Below are 16,606 nucleotides of genomic sequence, written 5' to 3' on the forward strand. Positions count from 1 at the left end.
CGACTTTCAAATTTCCACACAGAAAAAAGCTTTTCTTGCGGGCTCCCTTTTGGGTTTGACCGCTTAATGTTCGAGATGGCTACAGGATTGCAGAGGTTTCCGTCAAACCAATAAAGTCACAGCCGACTAATGCTGCAACGCAGTACGCTTTCCCCCCTTCGCTCCCCCCTCCCCCCGAGTAGATGGTGCCGTTTGCATGCGGCTCGGAACGTAGACGCAGACGCATACTCGGAATATCGAGATAAATGGCACACCGAATGCCCCTCCTCGGGGATAACTATCGAGAAAAAAATGGCGATAAATACGTCGTTGCCATCATTCATTGGACAGCGCGCACAGGTATGTTGACACTACCCACAAAAGAAAATCCCTCTGACTCGTCTGGATACTCGTTTCGAAAACGCAATAAACGTCACACAACGATGGTACGTCGATCAGACGGAAAACAGATGATGCCGATGAATGACATAAGTAAGCGTGCTCCGAGCTGAAGCACGGTTTCCTCCTTGAATAATAAATCATGAGCTCCCCCGTCTCAAGATCCCACACACCCATACGAAAACCATGGTACAGTCCCACGTCGGGCGACGGAACGGGCCGAACTCGAGGCACATAAGTTAGAGACGGCATAAATCTTGAGCTGTAAATCTGGTGATGCGCAAATCTGCTCGCATGTATGCGATCTGCAAAGCTTCCCTATGGGTGAACTGCTCCACTCGCACCCGCGGCATGCATTCGCGAGACAATTCTCAGAGCCGCGCGAAGTTTCAGGTTCAGTTGTGCCCCCGTAGACGCGTTCCATTTGGTCGTATATGCAGCGCCTCAGACAGGGGAAGAGTGGCGCACGTGCCCGCGAAGCACTGTCAGCGGGTACACCAGCCTCGCCCAGTCGACAATCTAGGCCGACGCACAGGCTTCTCAGAGCCAATATCCCACTCAAAAAAACCCCTCTCTGCAGGCGATAATGCTTTCCCACAGACGGCATGAACGCTCACCACAGAAATAGGACACAGTGGCTGCCAGCCAGTGGAATCAGGGTTTCGAGACTCCGGCCTCGCTGCACTCTCGACTCGCCACGGCGCGTGACCAGTTGACGAACGACGGGGTCCCCTGGGGACTCGCGCATGCCAAAATCGCCCAAATGTCCCTGGCGGGAGACGGCGCGGAACCACGACGTGCGCACAGGGGCGCTCCGTGATCCGTTTGCAGCAGCGAGCGTGCGGCAGGGAAACGTTCAAATCTGGGCACACTGTCCCGCCCCTTGACAGACGGGTCAGCCGGCGCAAGGCAGGAAATAGAAATAAATACACACGCACATGCACAGGAGGCAGGGGAAATGGAACTGGGACACCGCCCTAGTGCCCGTTGTCGCGCCGTGGGCGTGAGCCCCTCGCACGCTCAGGCAGCGGTCTGCCAAAGGGACGAATCGAAGGAACTCCGTCAATTAACACAAGGAAAAAGCACCGCTGACGCGTATTAAGAAAGGGACAAGACTTAGTGCGAAAATTTGATTATATACGCCCGGTACTTGACGGCAGAACGAGGGCTCTCGGCAGCCAAAATTCACCCTCGCAGGTCGTGGGAAGAACTTCTTCTGTGAGGCGACTCTCCAGAAAAAAAGGGGCGGAACCCGACCTCTGCTGCGACGAAGACCCAAACGCAAGAACTCTTGTCTTCTGTACACCACACAACCGCTGACCGTTACACACAAACCTCGTCCCCTTCCGTGGTGTTACGGCAGCCATTCTCTGCCGCGCCACGCTAATGCATGCTGCTATCCAGGGGGGTTCGCCTTGCCTCGTGGAGATTGCCGGGACTTAGATGATGCCACAAACTCTCCAGCACGCGCTTTCGAGGCGAGTGAGAACTCCACTCCGCACTCGAAGGCACACACTCCACGGGGGGCTGTCACCAAAACGAACCCTGTTACAAACGGGTCAGAAGTCATTCCCTGCCATAGCATATTTCGACCTGACATCTTTGCACACGAACCGTGTCTTAGTCACATGCCTCTTGCAATTCTCTTGGCTGCTCCCGTACCCTTGGACCATCGCCAACTGAACTTCTGAGATGTAGTTCAAAATACATCTCAAAGTCCCGCGACTCGCCCCATGGAGACTCTCTCACGGTCCTGCAGGCCGCAGAAGCCCGTCTTCCTTTACATTTGTGCACCGCGGTGCTTGAATACACACCGGGGCTGCGGGCCCTTCCGCGTTCGTTTTTGAATTTCTGCACTTCCGCGCAGACGGAAGTCCCACTCGGCGCATTCTGCTCGTAGTCCACGAATACCTAGGACAGAGAGGGCGTGTAACTCGTGTGCAGAGGCCAACACGACGAAACGTCCGGTATATGCGTAGACGGAACCTAACAGCGGAGACTGTTCACCAGACGGCAGAACTCTCGGCGGGCTCACGAATCGCCTCACAGCTGCCAGGCTCGCTTGTGGCTCACCGAGCAAATCTGTCTCCAGACACGGTGTGAGGACAAGCCACAGTTTATTTTCTTGCCCTCAAGGCGACCTTGGCACCGCTCACACTCAGTCTGACGCCGTCTTAACTTCCTCGCACTCCACGGAAATATCTTGCGCGTGCCGAGACACCGAGAGGAGCTGGGCCGCGACTGCATGGGGGTAGACGACCCGCCCTCCTCCCAAGCGTTCCTTGCACAGCGAATTTGCCTGTTGTATGTGCTGGAGAAGGACGCGGGCAGCCACGGCAGCGTCCCCAGGCGACGAGGACCCATGCAGCGAGCTGTCGGGCGATCCTCGTCCCCCTCGGATCGGTTCGCCCATCATATTCGGCGACTGGAGGCCTCTCGCATCCGAGGCTGCTGACCTGCCGTCGACCGTGTCACTTCCGTCGAGAGCCCGTCTGGTGAGCTCGACGAAGTCCGAGGCAGGGACGCACTGGCCGCTTGATCTCCCGAACTCGCGCTCCATCTCTCTCCGGGCCTGAATGGCGCGCTCGCGGGCCGCTTGTCCGTAACGCTTGAGCGAAAAGCTTTTTTTCTGAACTTTCCCATGCACGCGCATATTGGCAGCCCATGCCTGGTTGGTGACGTCGAAGTACACGCCCCTCACAGCTCGGAAGTGACTCATATCTTGTCCTTGCCCCCAAGGACTCGCTGAGCCTTCGCACCCGTAGTCCCCGCCCCCCCCGAGAGCTTCCCATCCTCCTTGTCGTTCTGCACACCATCCGTCAGCAGCCCTGCGCCGGGACGAATTTGTGAGCCGGCATCGCAGTGGGGACTGCCCACAAAGCTCCCACATGCGACTGCGCTTCGGTCAAGCAACTCGCGCGCGGCGTCGCCGTAGGGCAGGGGCGTGAACAGCTCCTGCTCTCCAGATCGACCTGCGCGCGCCCGCACGGGCATTGTCTTCACCGCGGCGTCTGCGCCATTCGCGTAGCCGTGCGAGTCTGGCTCTGGGAACAGCCGGGGCGCGGCAGACGCCGCAATGCTGGCTACCCCAGCGAGGGCGCGACTCAGAGAGTCCCCCCGTCCAAGCATATCAGACACGAGCTGCGTTGTCGCCTCCGAGTCGAACAAGGAGTGCTCGCGGGCGCGAGCGGCTCTGCGCAACAGAGGCGCGTGCGGCGAAGTGAACCCGGCCGACGGACAGGGACCGCTGCCCATTCCTCCCGCGAAAGTCCGGCTGGAGCCAAAGTCCCCTGTGTTGTCATCCTCCTTCGCTCGCCAGTTCTCACTTGCGCCCTGCCACCTGTCTGCGAGTCCTGATCGCCCGCGGCCTCCGAAGCTCGCTTGCCCGTCTGCTGCTGTGCGCGCAGCTGCTGCAGACCCGAGAAGACTGAGCAGCGAGGCGGGAAGGCCGTTGGGTTCATCTGCGAAAGACGCAAGCTCTTCACGGCAAGAGCGGTCTCCCGACCAAAATGCCAGCCCTTTATGGGCGCCGGGCACTGCATGGCCTTCAGAATAGGACGCCGGCATATACATCTCAAGAGCCCCCGCCGCGGCCTGCTGCCACGTGGCGCTCGCGCGCTTCACTGCGGCCTGCGACGACGCGAGGATCTGGAGAAGGAGCTCCGCTGCGGCTCCCGTCGAGCCGTTTTGCGCCGAAGGCGAAGGGACAGAAGAAGAGCTCGGAGGGGAAGGGATTCTCTGATCTACGCCGCTGGCATTCGCAGCGTCGTGTGCGCGCGCGTTGACAAGGAGGGAGAGGAGCGAGGAAGCAGCAGCTTGAATGAACCGGCCTTCCGCGCCTGCGTCAACACCCTTCTGGCGGGGGCAGTCGTCCTCGTCATCTACATGCTTCCTTTTCCCGCACGGCATCTCCCTTGGAGACCCTCGAGAGTACTCACACACCGCCTCGCTGATGTCTGCGCTGCCACCTGCTGGTCCGCTTTCCTTTTCGCCAGCCGTCTGCGAGCCGAGGTCGAGGTCCGCCGCATCCACAACTGCCTCTGCCATGCGACGCACAGGCAGCCGGTAGGATCCCCTCTCCTCTGTCTCTGCATTCCGCGACGTGAGGAGCGTGCGGTCTTCATCTGCAAGTGCGCGAATTGAAGAGTGTAACGGCGAGTTCGCCTCTGGAAGTGAAAAAGCGCCACTCGAGTGAGCCGAGGCGGCATGGGCGCCGGGCAGCCCCGGAGACGAGCTGCTACTCCGCTCTCCGCCAGGGTTAGCCGCCGCGCTCTCTCTGCTGCAGTGGCTGCTGGCGTCCATCGTGCTCAAGGTGCTGGGTCGGCTTGCGATCGGAATGCGGCGAGAGTCGCCCTCACGGGCGTCTCCAGTCTCCGCAGCGTGCCCTCCCGAACACCGAAGCCTCTTCGCGCCTGGACTCGCCCGCGAGCTACGAGAGAGCCCGCCTTGGCGTTTCTGCTGCTGTCTCTGCTGCAGCTCCTGAAGCCGTCGCTGCAGTCGCACCAGTTGCTCGCGCACCTGCCGCTCTTCCTCGTCGTCCTCAGAGAGCGGGGATGAGTCACACAACTCATCGGCGGCATGTCGCAAGTCTGGGAACATTTCAGACGCGCTGGTCGACACGGACGCACAGGCGTTCACCGTCCGACTGCCGTCCGCAGAGATATCCGCTGTGTCGTCTCTCGAAGGCCTTGCCGCCCCGGCGCGGAGGCGTGGGGAGTCGTCCGGGCCCTCTGAACACTCTTCTGCGTCGGTGTGTCCGGGGCTGTTGGCGTAAGACGGCACTGTGTCGCTGCCCTCTTTGCTGCTGCACGTGCTGCCTCGACTGCTTCCGGCGCCTCGTCGCTTCAGGCCTTGGTGCGCGAAAAGCCGTGCGTCATCTAGAAAAGATCCACTCATCCCCGCTGCACCGCGCCAGGGCTGCTCCATCTTCCCCGCGCCCTCCAAGTTCTCGCCGCCGTCTGCTTCGCACGTCTCCACGTCGTTCCTCGACTTTTCTTCGCCGACCGACGGGGGCAGTGCCGACAACGCGCAGGCGGAGCAGCTGTCTGCGCCCGCCGCAAGCCACTCAGAGCTGCTTCGACTCCCGGCAGCCGCCACGGCACGCGCCGCGGCTGTCTGCGTCTCAGCGTCGGTGCTGGCGGACTGCACTCCGCCGCAGGGGCGACCGGCGGCGCTGGGACGGCTCTCGGACGAGTCCAGCCCGCGGCAGCTCAGCGAAGCCGACCGCGGCGAGACCTTGGGGAGTCGATGACAGAGGCGACCGCCTCCTGAGGGGACGTGACAGCCTTCGACGCCTTCTAGGGAACTGGAGGCAGGCGCCGTCACTGCCTCTCTTTTTGAGCTTCGGTGCTCAGGCGCGTCGTCTTGGCCCCCTCCGCCGGAGTCCTCCCCGCATGCATCTCCTCCATCCTCGCGCTGGGCACACACGCTCCCGGTCACAGCTGCTAGAGCCTGGGGACCCAACTCGACACCGTTCTGCAAGTCAAACAGCTTAGACTCCCTCTGCGAAATTTCACCAGGAGAGTGGGCCTGCCATGCTCCTTCGGAGTCCTCTTCTTGTCCGTCGTCGGCGCCCTGGCTAGCCGCGAGTCCCGAGTGCTGCTCCACAGGCCCGCTCGAATTCGACGTCGACGGGCACGCTCTGTCTTCTTCTCCCGCACTCGTTATGCTCTCCCTGGACGGGCATCGAGTGTGCATGCCAGACGTGAGGGACCCGGCGGAGCTTGCAGACCCCCTGTGCCTGACCGCCCTGGTTTCGCGACGCTCCAACTTTCCGGCATTTAACGACGAAAGGTGGGGTGCCCTATCGCCCTCCCTCACACAGTCTGTGGACAGCTGCGGCGCCGCGCCGCCGCGCAGGGCCGGCTGCTGCTCCTGCGACGACGGCGCCATGAGCGGACGGTTCGCAGCGTACGAGGCCAGCTTCAAATGCTCCCGCAACAACGCCCTCCCTCCTCGCTGTGCCTCGCCTCCGTTTCTCTTCGCCTCGTGTGGTTGAACCTCGTAGGGTGCGGCCTTTCCAGACTGGCTGCTCGCTGTTGGCAGAGAGTGGAAACCTGCCATGGGCGCTCTCTCCGCGGCGGGATCCCACGTGAGCAACTGGAGAAGGACTTCTGTCTCCAGGTGTGTGCCCTTCGAAGATGCTGGCCTGGCTGTTGTCGCCGTCTCCATGCGCTTGCTAACACACCGCGAGTAGGCTTTCTGTGGAAGAGTGGGATGCAGCGAACTCGCGTGGCGCGGATCCTGCAGAGTGCGTGCGCACACGCCAGGGCGGAGCAAACAAAGGCAGCAAACAATTCGATACAACAAATATCCGCATGCGCACCACCACTCACTCTCTCTGCGAGCGTCCGCCACAGCGACGGGGGGCCTCCCAATCGAGCTTTACGCGATGTCCGCCTTCCCCCATCAGGGGAGCGCCCTCGGCAGCAGTCCGGCCTTCGATTGCGGAACTAGCGCGGAGTGCGGAGACAACAAACATTCGTGCGAAGCCTCCTCGTATGCCGCCGGCCGGCAGATCAACCGAAAAGAAAGGCAGTCAACGACCCCGAATGCGGTATTATCACGTGCTGCACTCTGCCGACGGGGTCGTGCGGGCGTGCTTCCGGTCGGGAAAAGTCTAGGTGTTTCGTTCCACCCATTTGCCAGGAACATGAAGCGACGAACTCCGCTTCCGTACTCACTTGGAAGACATTCTTCGGAAGAAAAACGGAAAAGCGGACCTTACCTTTGTTGCTGGTGTCGCCTCTCGTGCTGCGCGCCTGTTGCACTGGCGTCGACCTGACTCAGCCAGGCAACCGTTGTTGATTTGCTTACTCGGCGTCAGGCACGGCGTCACAGCCGCTTGTCTGCTCGAGTAGAGGCGGCTTGCCCACAACCCCGCGGAGTCACCAAAGCTTCGGCTTTGCTACCCTTCACCAAAGCCAGAATTGTCGATGATCGTGCCAAGAGTCGCGCAACATGGTCGGGGGCGGGCAGGGGGCTAGCGCTTGTGTGTCTGTTGATCGCATGTCGCGCTGCTGTGGGCGGTCGCCGCCAAATCCAGTCGTCCTCGCGTCGAAACTTGGCTTCCTCCGTATAAGAACAACTTTACTGTCGGATGCACGTAGTTTTCGCATGGGTTCAGAGAAAAAAGAGGTGGGGAGAAAACGCAGCGTGAACACGGTGCCTCCTGAAGCCGAGGGACCCCGCCACACCGCACCGGCGGAGAGAGAGAGACGCTGGGAAGAGTGCGCCCCCAGCGCAAGATCGGAAAGAGGCACACTGTAAGCCGATGAATACACGCAGCGCTGCAGCGACGTGCCGCGAAGTGCATATGCGTGCACGGGCGTTACGGGGCGCGGCTGCCGGCGGGCGGGCGTTTTCTACCTCGTCGTACACGGAACAAGTTCAGAGTGACTCACGGAGCGCCGCTTTAAAAGAACTGAAGGACGTGGTCCTCCGGAAAACAAGCAGCAGAGAGAGTCTGCTGTCGGGCCGAAAAACCACGCTCAAAACGGCTCTGCTGTCTGTCCGTCCGCAACGCCGCAAACGGCGTGAAGGACGCTCCCGCTACGCGAATGGAATGCAACGGTAAGCTTCGTTGGCAAATAAGAATACAGAAAGGAACTCTCGAGCATCCCGTTCTTCCGCCGCCATGCGAGAAGCCTAAGCAACGAACGGGAGAAACGTCGGAAGAGACGAGGCAACACGGGTACGCCAAACGTCCGGCTGGGATCTTCAACTGCGCAACATGTTCACGCCGGGAAGTCCCAGCACTGCGATGCAACACGGACTGCTCACACGCGTCGTCATCCTCTTCTATGAAGCCTATTTCCCGCAACTCTGTCTCTGTTCCAAGCTCTATCGGCTACCCTTCCTCACTGCGCACGCAACCATCTGCGTGCCAACCGCCCTTCTGCTGGAGGACGTCGCTCAGTGTGTTTTTCCTCAACGACACAAGTGTGAATAGGCCAACGATGCTGCGTGCTGCCGCCTAGCGTACTCCCTCCACGGAGCCACTGAGCAGATGCTGCAGACATCTGCAGATAATACAGGCGGAACCAGCTGTGGAGATGCACAGATAACTACCGATCCGTTCGGGCTCAGCTCAGCGCTTCGGCTGCAGGTCGACCGACGCAACTGTTGCCCCTGCACACTTGCACCCTCATTGAGGGACGAAGAAGTTGGTACAGGAGTATTGATCCCCAGCCTCCAGCAGCAGTGAAAAAGGATGGTCGAGCTATTTGCGGCTTTTAACGGCTCCTCATTCGCTGTTCAAACGTGCTCTGTCCGAAACGTGGGCAATCGCATCATTCTCACCGAGCAGTAGTCAGTCCTCCTTTACACACCAAGTTCGGCTTCCGTCGTTGGAAGTGTCCGGTACTTGTCATCTCGTCCGGCGTACTCTGGCGGTGCTTTGTAAGAAAGAGGTAGTTCTAGCTAGAAGGCTGCGTACAGGAGCGCCCATCTAGTGCTTAAACTACCTCGGACCGGGAAGAGTGGGATGTCTCCCTGGTGTCCTTTCCCTGCAGTGGCGCGGCAGATACCCGCATTCGCTGCCTAACCACTGCAAGAAGCAGAATCCAGAGGTCCACTCCTCACACGTCGGTAAAAAGATCGCACTTTTCGCGGGACAGTGATGCCGCCGTAACCTCCGAAGAATTCAAAATAGCCGGACTCCGGCTCAGCCCGTCACTCGGAGGAGAGCAAGCGTCGTCGTGGCGTCCTCCTAGCTTGCTACCGGCAGCCGTCCCCGCGACTCTGGCACCTCGCGGGGACGGCTGCCGGACGGATGGACGACGGCAGCTCCCGCGGCTTCCCCGTGTCAGTGTACCCGTCGCATTTGAGACACGCAGCAAAAGCTGGCCGACAACGGAATCCGCGTTTACCCTAGCTTCCGTCGACGCTTTTCCGCAGCGACCGTAAGAGACGCCGCAGGGTATATATACCACGTATCGGTCATGTACTCGAGCTTCGGCAACAAGAAGACCAGTAGTACGTCTCTCTCTCGGAAAGAAACCAAGCAGGGGAGCGCGGTGCGCCTGGTCCGAGTCAACGCTTCACGGCAGCGATCTGTTCCCACCTCCACCCTGCCCCGTGCCCCCTTCCCCCTGCCCTCAGAGAGCCTGCCAGAATAGCAGGACTCCCAAACCTTTAGGGAACAGCGACAACAGCCTGCGTATCGCGGGGGTATTCACCAAGCCGGTGTCTGTAATGTTCCGTCTCAGCGATTTTCCGTGCTGGTGCGAAACCCGTCGCTGAGACACATGCGTCCTCGTACACTGATTTGGTTAGTAGGTACTTGCTACAAGTTAGAAGGCGATTTTCTTATGTTGTTGAGGTCCGACTCTGTTCGTGGAGGATACGCAAATTCACAGGCATTCTGAACCCGCGAACATCGCTATGCACCGCGGTCAACGCCAGATGCACTGCTGTGCCGCTGCTTGTACACGGGGTCTCTAAAGACCGTTCATCTTTTCCCGGCCGGATCCGCGATGAGAGCACGATGTCCCCTGAAAACCTGCCGCTTGAGTTGTCATCTCGTTCCCGTCGCGCAAAATACTGTGACAGCGTGCTTCTTCCGATCCGCAGTGCGACTACACACGTGCAAGCAACCCCATCTCAGCGCGCCGCGCGTCTCGGCTGTCCTACATCAGCGAACCGCCCCGTCGAGCTGCGGTCTGCCGGTGCAATGTACGAATTGCGTTGTCGCGCCTTCACAAGGTGGGGACAAGTATCCGTCGGAGCGCTCGGGAAGCAAACCAGAACTACTCCCTCGTTCACTTCCCCCCGGTAAAGGGTCTACGAAGCAGAGTGTACGAAGAATACGCATTACATGGTCTCTTCGCATGCGATTGATGCACCAAACGGGCAATTTATCACTCTGGACTGAAGCTCCTACCCAAGTCCCGCCGGAAAACTCTGTTCTACAAACAAGTTCATTTCGACGCTGTGGGGGCTACGATAGGAGATACAGCGTTTATGTGGGTTGATCTGGAGCATGAGAGTATCAAGCAACGTAGTTGAGCGCGTAACAGTTGAAAACTACTACTCTATCAACCATATCCGCGCCACTGTGGCGCGGTCTACTTCTGTTTTTCTCCTCGCCCAACGTCGCGTAAAGCAGTGCCAGACGACACACTGTCAGACTCGAGAACATGTAAGACGGCCGGCGTTGACAAGACGCCAGTTAGCCCGCACGACCTGAGCGTGGTGGCTCAGTATGCTCCAGTTTACTGGAATTCAGGACAGTTTTTGACAGTGAGTTCACTAAGCAGAGCCATAGCAGGTCTCTGCACTACGAGGAAATATCCACTATGGTAGACAAGACCAGATTGCTCAGCGCGCGTGCGGCTTGACGGCAACAGTTAAGTACCCTGTGTGACCGCGCATGGGGAGTGGATAATGTGTCGCCTCGAAATCGACGGGGACAACCCCGGACTGCCGGTCTCTCTGCACCTTCTTGTGGCAGGATCCAAAATCACACGACGGCCTCGATGCAGCATCAGCTGCGCACTGTGCGTCGTCATGATCACCTCCGCCGGCGCAGCCTCCTGACTCGCCCTCTCGACTCTCAGGCGGGGCCCCACGGTGGCTTTGCCCTTCTGCCGAGGCAAATTCTTCAGGAAGAGCCTGACCCAGCTGCTGACTGATCAGCAGGGGAAATGTGGCGAGGTGCACCTCCTGGTCACTCCCCTCTCCCACGCAGCCTTGTCCCCCACCTGTTTTCCTCTTCTTCCTACTGCCATCTCTCGGCGTCTCGGACGAAGCCCCTTCTGCTTGGCGCTCCGTAGCGCTTCCTGGACAGGACACGCCAGGAGGAGATGCGGTGCTCGTTTCCGGCGGCAAGGCTGCGTCTGTATCTCCTCCGGCCCTCGCCGAAGTGTCCCCCTTCTCTTGAGGCGGGCAGTTCTGAACGAGGTTCGACAGCTCGGAATACACGTCTCCGCGAGTCGAGCAGTGGCGGGCAGTAGGCTTCGTGGTCCAGACCCCCCACGGCTTCCGCAGAACCTCGAACGTCCTGATGCCTGCACAGACATCATGCCACAAGCGGCTCCAAGTCTTAGCTTCATGCTCGCTGCAGACCCTCCCTGCTGCCCCAGAGAAGCGCACGCCGCCCTACCTGTCATATTATCGCCTTACCTTGGTACCCGCGTCCACAAAGCGATTCGCACACGCGCTGGACCTGCTCAATGCAAGGTGAAAAGTTCACGAAGCGGCCGCCTTCCTGCAGACAGCGGAACAACGGACACAGAGGGGGGAGACGGGAGAGGGCGGGGGTGAAAAGAAAAAAGACAAATCTAGTGCCGCCACAGTGAAACTGGGGGCGACAGCACGGGCGACAAACTCTACGACAAAGGCTGACGATGAAGCGGGTGTTGCCCTTTACGGGAGGAGGTGCGCGTAGTACCAGTAGTTTTTGAATGCATTCACATGTCATCCTTGGGCCGCGTCTCCCGCCAGGAGCCCAGAAATCGATTGTCTACGGAGAAGCATGCACGCAAGCCGGGACATGGTGCTGTCCCCTTGAATTTCTATCGCAAGTCGAAACACCCTGATAGTTCATCGATTGCCGCTTTTGTTTCGTGGACCGATACATACTCGCAAGGCTGTATTCACGTGCTCCAAAGCCAGCCACGGCGAGGGGACGTCAAGGAAAAGTCCGTCGATAGATCCAGGGGTCGGCAGCTCCGGTTCTCGCGTCGCGTCCCTGCTCTCTCCCCCGCTGGCCGTTTCCGCGGCATCCGAGGCAGCTCTTGGAGCCTCGCCTGCGCGACACCGTTCCCCGCTGCGGGCTGTGGGGCCTGCCGCTGCCGCCGGCCCAGAGGCGCCGCAGCGCGTTGAGGCCGATCCACTGCTCAAAGCCTCGGGCGCCATGACGAAGCCTTCCGCACACACATCGCGATGGAACGACTTGAGGTACTCTGAGAGACCCAGGCGCTTGAACTCCGCCCTGAAGAAGCAGACAGCACGGCGCCCACAACCGCCGAGAGGCAACAGCTCAGCAACCGCTGGCAAGGCAAAGATGGAACGTGACACGTCCCCGTTCCTCGGACCGAAAGCAGTCGAGGCACGACAGACACTCTATCCCGAAAGCCTCGACGCCTATCATGTCTGAAGTCCCAGCAGGACGTTCCGATAGTGCGCGGGCTACACAAGATTACGCCGCGAAAAGAAAACACGCCGTCGCTCTAGTGCAGCCCGCATGTCAATGCCACAGCCCGAGCCAGAACTTCACCAGATCAGAAGGCCTCAACTAGCCACCACTACTCAAAGCGAGGCACTTACTTCCCACCCACACAACACATCCTGACAAACTTCGGTATCCGCTCAAAGAGACGGATCGTCCAGTACCGCCAGTGTGTGAGCTGGACATACACCTCCGCGTCTATTCAGAACCGTAAACCTTGCAGCGCATGCAGCGGACTGTGAGTGACGTACTCTGCCTCCGTTCTCCGCAGCTGGTGAAATTCAAATGTGAAAACGCGGCCGGTTGGTCCCACGGCTCTTGCCAAATGGCACGACAGAGAGCCCGACCCAGTGCCTGAAAAACAAGCCCGGCGGGAACGTGGAGGCGGCCAACCGAATCAAGCACCAACTTCGGGATGCATGCAGCTCAGGTTAGACCTGCGCGTTTGACACGTCCCACGCACAGATGGTCCCTCTGTCATAAACGACCTTGCACATTGCGTTTTCACACATCGGCGACTAGTATGCACGAGCGAGCAATCCACGTGATGGATACGACATCGACGGTTCGCAGCTCAAAGCCCAAGGGGATTCCGAGCCTCTTGTCCTCCCATTCTCACCCGCTTCGCAGATCCGTTTGCCTGGATGAGCGTCCAAGAGCATCAGAATTAAAGAGATGTCTGCGTGGTACTGCGGCGCACACAAAGCACGAACAGCCAAACCGGAGCAAATGAGAGAATATCGCAGGTAAGTCGTGTGAACGACTGAGTGAACGCGCAGGCGCCACTGCCGAAGCCTCCGTACGCGACTAGCGCTTCAGCACTTCACACACGTGCCCGCCTGTAGAGATGCAATGCACTGTCAAATACGCTTCGCGCTTACAGGTTAATTCCTCGATATTTACGCAGAATAGATGTAAAATATCCAAAGACTATATGCCAAACTAGCAAACGAGTCCAGAAAACGCTTGAAAAAGTACGCGTGCGCAGCTATACACTCCTGCCGTGAAGAACAGAGGAGAAAGCGGCACGCATGCGAAAAGAACAGTACAGCCACGATTATCCGGACACGTCACGAGCATCTGCAGGAGCTCTCTTTCAGAGGAAAGACCTGCACGCACGCGAATGAGACCGCCAGGCGTCACCTCGACAAGACTGCCACCGCATAGCTTCTTCGCTTACCAGAATTTGCGTCCGATGCGTTAGCGCGAGCGAAAATAGATCCGGAGATGGATGCATGACAACCAGCCATCTTTTTGACTTGCGTTCTTTGACCTGCGTGCGAGAAGTCGGCAAGGAACGAAGCTGAATGAACCACTGCGTGCAGACGTGCTTTCGGCACACTTCCCAAGAGCCGAGGAGGCTTTCCTCCACGGACCAGCGATTAGCAAAGAAACAGCTTGAGACGCGCGTGACTCGTCTCCCCGAGTGCATACGCACTGATTCCGCTACGTTTGCACATGACGAAATAAGGAACGTGTGACCTGCCCCGGGGCCCCACAACAGGCCACTGCGGAAAGCGGCAACCAGTTGAGTTACGCGCTGACCGAGGCTTGTCCTCGTGTGCGCAGCGCTTCAAGAGTAGCTACTCCTCACCCTTTACGGATTTCCTTACGTACAGCCCAGGGAGAACATAGACCATACACGCGCAAACGCGAGCACATTTGTACCTTCAGAACGAAATCTATATATATACATATATATAGGTATCCGTGCAGATGTCCGGCGAGGCGTCCGTAGAGGCCCTCAAGATGTCTGACGTAGTGACTGCGTCGCCGTGTAGCGCAGAAGCGTAACGCACCTTGGATCCGTACGGCGTAGCCACGATGTCTTCGTGCCTGTAGTTGCCGAGGCGGCTGTTGGACACTCGGCCGCGCTGCAAAACAACGGGGATAACGACTTCATGGCTGCCGTAAAGAATGACGAAATCGCCGTAACGAGGACAGGCGTGTCGCGCGAGCTTCTTGCACGCAGCGCGCGGCATGCCTGGAAACCCTTCTTTCGCCTGCATGGCGGAACCGGGTTCAACCCCTGCCGCCGCGCTCAGCCGGGAATCGGCACTTGTTTTCGCTGCATGCCAATTGAGCTCCCTTTCTTTTTCACCGCCGTCAGAGGCAACTGGCATGTCGCACGCAGGAAACGATAGGGGTGGGGCGGCTGGGAGGGCGCCAGGTATACGCTCACTCCTCAAATTTCCCATAGGCGAGACGTCTCAACAGCACACACCGAAACCGCGGAGCAGGCCGCAGTACTTTCGTCCACACAAACCGTGTGTAACGCGCCTATGCACCGGCAGAAGAACAGCTACATGGAGATGGTCCTGAAAGAGTACCCAAGTGTCATCAACAACGGTAACGATGACTATTTGACAAATCTGGGCAATCCCCGACCCAAGGGGCACGCACTGACGGTGTGGCCTCAGGGGGCAGACATCAGCTGCATCTGGCCTAAAAGAGCCGACAGGAAGAAAAGATGGTAGCAACTTGAGGAAGGAAAAACACACGAGGTCCTGTCCAAAAAGGAGGTGTGCAAGGGAGTACTCTAGTACCGAAGCTTCCTCGCAAGAAGATGCTGCGGCACTCGATTCCCCTCGCATGCATTGGCGCCTGAGTTCGCGTGCCGTGCCAACAGCAGAACCTGCTTCCTGAGAGACGCCGAAAAAAAATGCAATCGAGAGGGAAGGCAAATGATCCCATAAAAGTCGTTGAACGGCCAGGCGTTCCTTCTTCTAGGGCTCTGATAAAAAAAAAAGGACACTAACCGGACATTTCTTGATAACTGGAGGTAACACCCCCTAGCTCGTTTCATGCCGAATAATTTGAGGCATCTACGACCACAGGGTTAGTCGTGCGAGTGTAAATTGTTTCGAGCTCCTACTTTCTTGGCGGCAAGCGTTGTGAACGATACCCGCTGGTCATTTAGGACGATTATCCTACGCTGTCGAAACAGTTCAGAGCCCGCGATAGGTCGCAAGGTGATTGCTCACCGTCGAAAACCGCCGGAAGGTCCTCGCCTGCCGTCATCGACGGTGTCGCTGTCTAAAAAATTACTGACCTGCCCAGCTGGCATGCGCGGAGACGGTCACCAGAAAACCCACGAATGGCTCATTGCTATCGGAGACTGACGAGCCATGTTCTGAGTATGGAGCGTGCTCCACTTCCGCGGTAAAAGCTGTTGCGAGTGGGCTAGCGCCAAAGGCTTCACTCCCAGACCTGCGTGCTGTTCAGTCGTCTGTTCTGGCTCCTGAGGGGCTCTGTACATCCTCTACATTCAATAAATTCATCGGCATCCCCCCTCGTATGAGAAGCAATTTGCAAGGATACCAAGATTAGACCCGTTTCGAGGAAGCCGGGAACAGCTTCTGGGGCGAGCAGGTTGTGGTACCCGATATCGTCATTCGTGTCCGATGCTAGACATACAACGACCACGCATGATACAGCATGCTACATCGTGCAGTAATATCTTAAAATACCACTCTGCAAAGTGGAAATCGCCTTCTGAACGGTCGAATCGCCCGCGTCGTTTCGCACCTCATACACCGCTGTACACCCCGCTGGGCTGGGGGTGTCCTACTTTCTATCGGACAGGTGACAGGGGCGAAACGTGGTCAAAGATAAGGCATGACCTATGAACTCGCAGCGAAGAGCGCTATACCGCTGTGCGCCCAATTGTCATATGACAGTACTTGAGCGCCGCGGCCGCGTTACCACGTATGGTACTGACGGATGGGGGAAGTGCCACACCGCATCCGTTCCTACGTTTACAGCCTTGTAGTTCTTGAGATGTCTGACATACCGAAAATACGTCCGACGCTCAGTTGCCTCTCATGTTGGTGGGAAAGGGGCGTGGGATTACTGAGACCTCTTACTCTCGCCAAGACTCTGCAGCATGAAACAGGCCGCCACTGCACATCACCAACGGGTCACCGGACAACCAATCTCCAACTACCTGGTCCGCTACCTATAGTGAAACAGAGCACGTCGTCAGTCTGTCACTTTAAACAGCGCTGGCTCGCTAGCACCCTGCAGCTCGTCGTCGCTGTGCTCCCGCATATTAGA

The 16,606-nt window shown here is 58.5% G+C and overlaps 3 protein-coding genes across 3 annotated transcripts; all 3 read right to left on the minus strand.

The window, feature by feature from the left end:
- Positions 1–2,536: 2,536 nt before the first annotated feature.
- On the minus strand, positions 2,537–3,031 carry BESB_018620 (AP2 domain transcription factor AP2IX-9; the record flags this gene model as incomplete). The annotated part of the gene is made up of 1 exon (XM_029360577.1): positions 2,537–3,031. The coding sequence occupies one exon, from the start codon at positions 3,029–3,031 to the stop codon at positions 2,537–2,539; it is 495 nt and encodes a 164-aa protein (XP_029216553.1).
- A 62-nt stretch (positions 3,032–3,093) lies between these two features.
- On the minus strand, positions 3,094–6,549 carry BESB_018630 (uncharacterized protein; the record flags this gene model as incomplete). Its single annotated transcript, XM_029360578.1, has 1 exon — positions 3,094–6,549. The coding sequence occupies one exon, from the start codon at positions 6,547–6,549 to the stop codon at positions 3,094–3,096; it is 3,456 nt and encodes a 1,151-aa protein (XP_029216554.1).
- Positions 6,550–10,698: 4,149 nt separating this feature from the next.
- Positions 10,699–14,748, minus strand: BESB_018640 (tRNA methyltransferase complex GCD14 subunit protein; the record flags this gene model as incomplete). The annotated part of the gene is made up of 7 exons (XM_029360579.1): positions 10,699–11,387; positions 11,503–11,587; positions 11,962–12,313; positions 12,802–12,904; positions 13,170–13,239; positions 13,731–13,823; positions 14,350–14,748. The coding sequence occupies 7 exons, from the start codon at positions 14,746–14,748 to the stop codon at positions 10,699–10,701; spliced, it is 1,791 nt and encodes a 596-aa protein (XP_029216555.1).
- Positions 14,749–16,606: the final 1,858 nt, after the last annotated feature.

The sequence above is a fragment of the Besnoitia besnoiti genome, chromosome X (genome assembly GCF_002563875.1).
Source record: "Besnoitia besnoiti strain Bb-Ger1 chromosome X, whole genome shotgun sequence".
NCBI classification, from domain to species: Eukaryota; Apicomplexa; class Conoidasida; order Eucoccidiorida; family Sarcocystidae; genus Besnoitia; species Besnoitia besnoiti.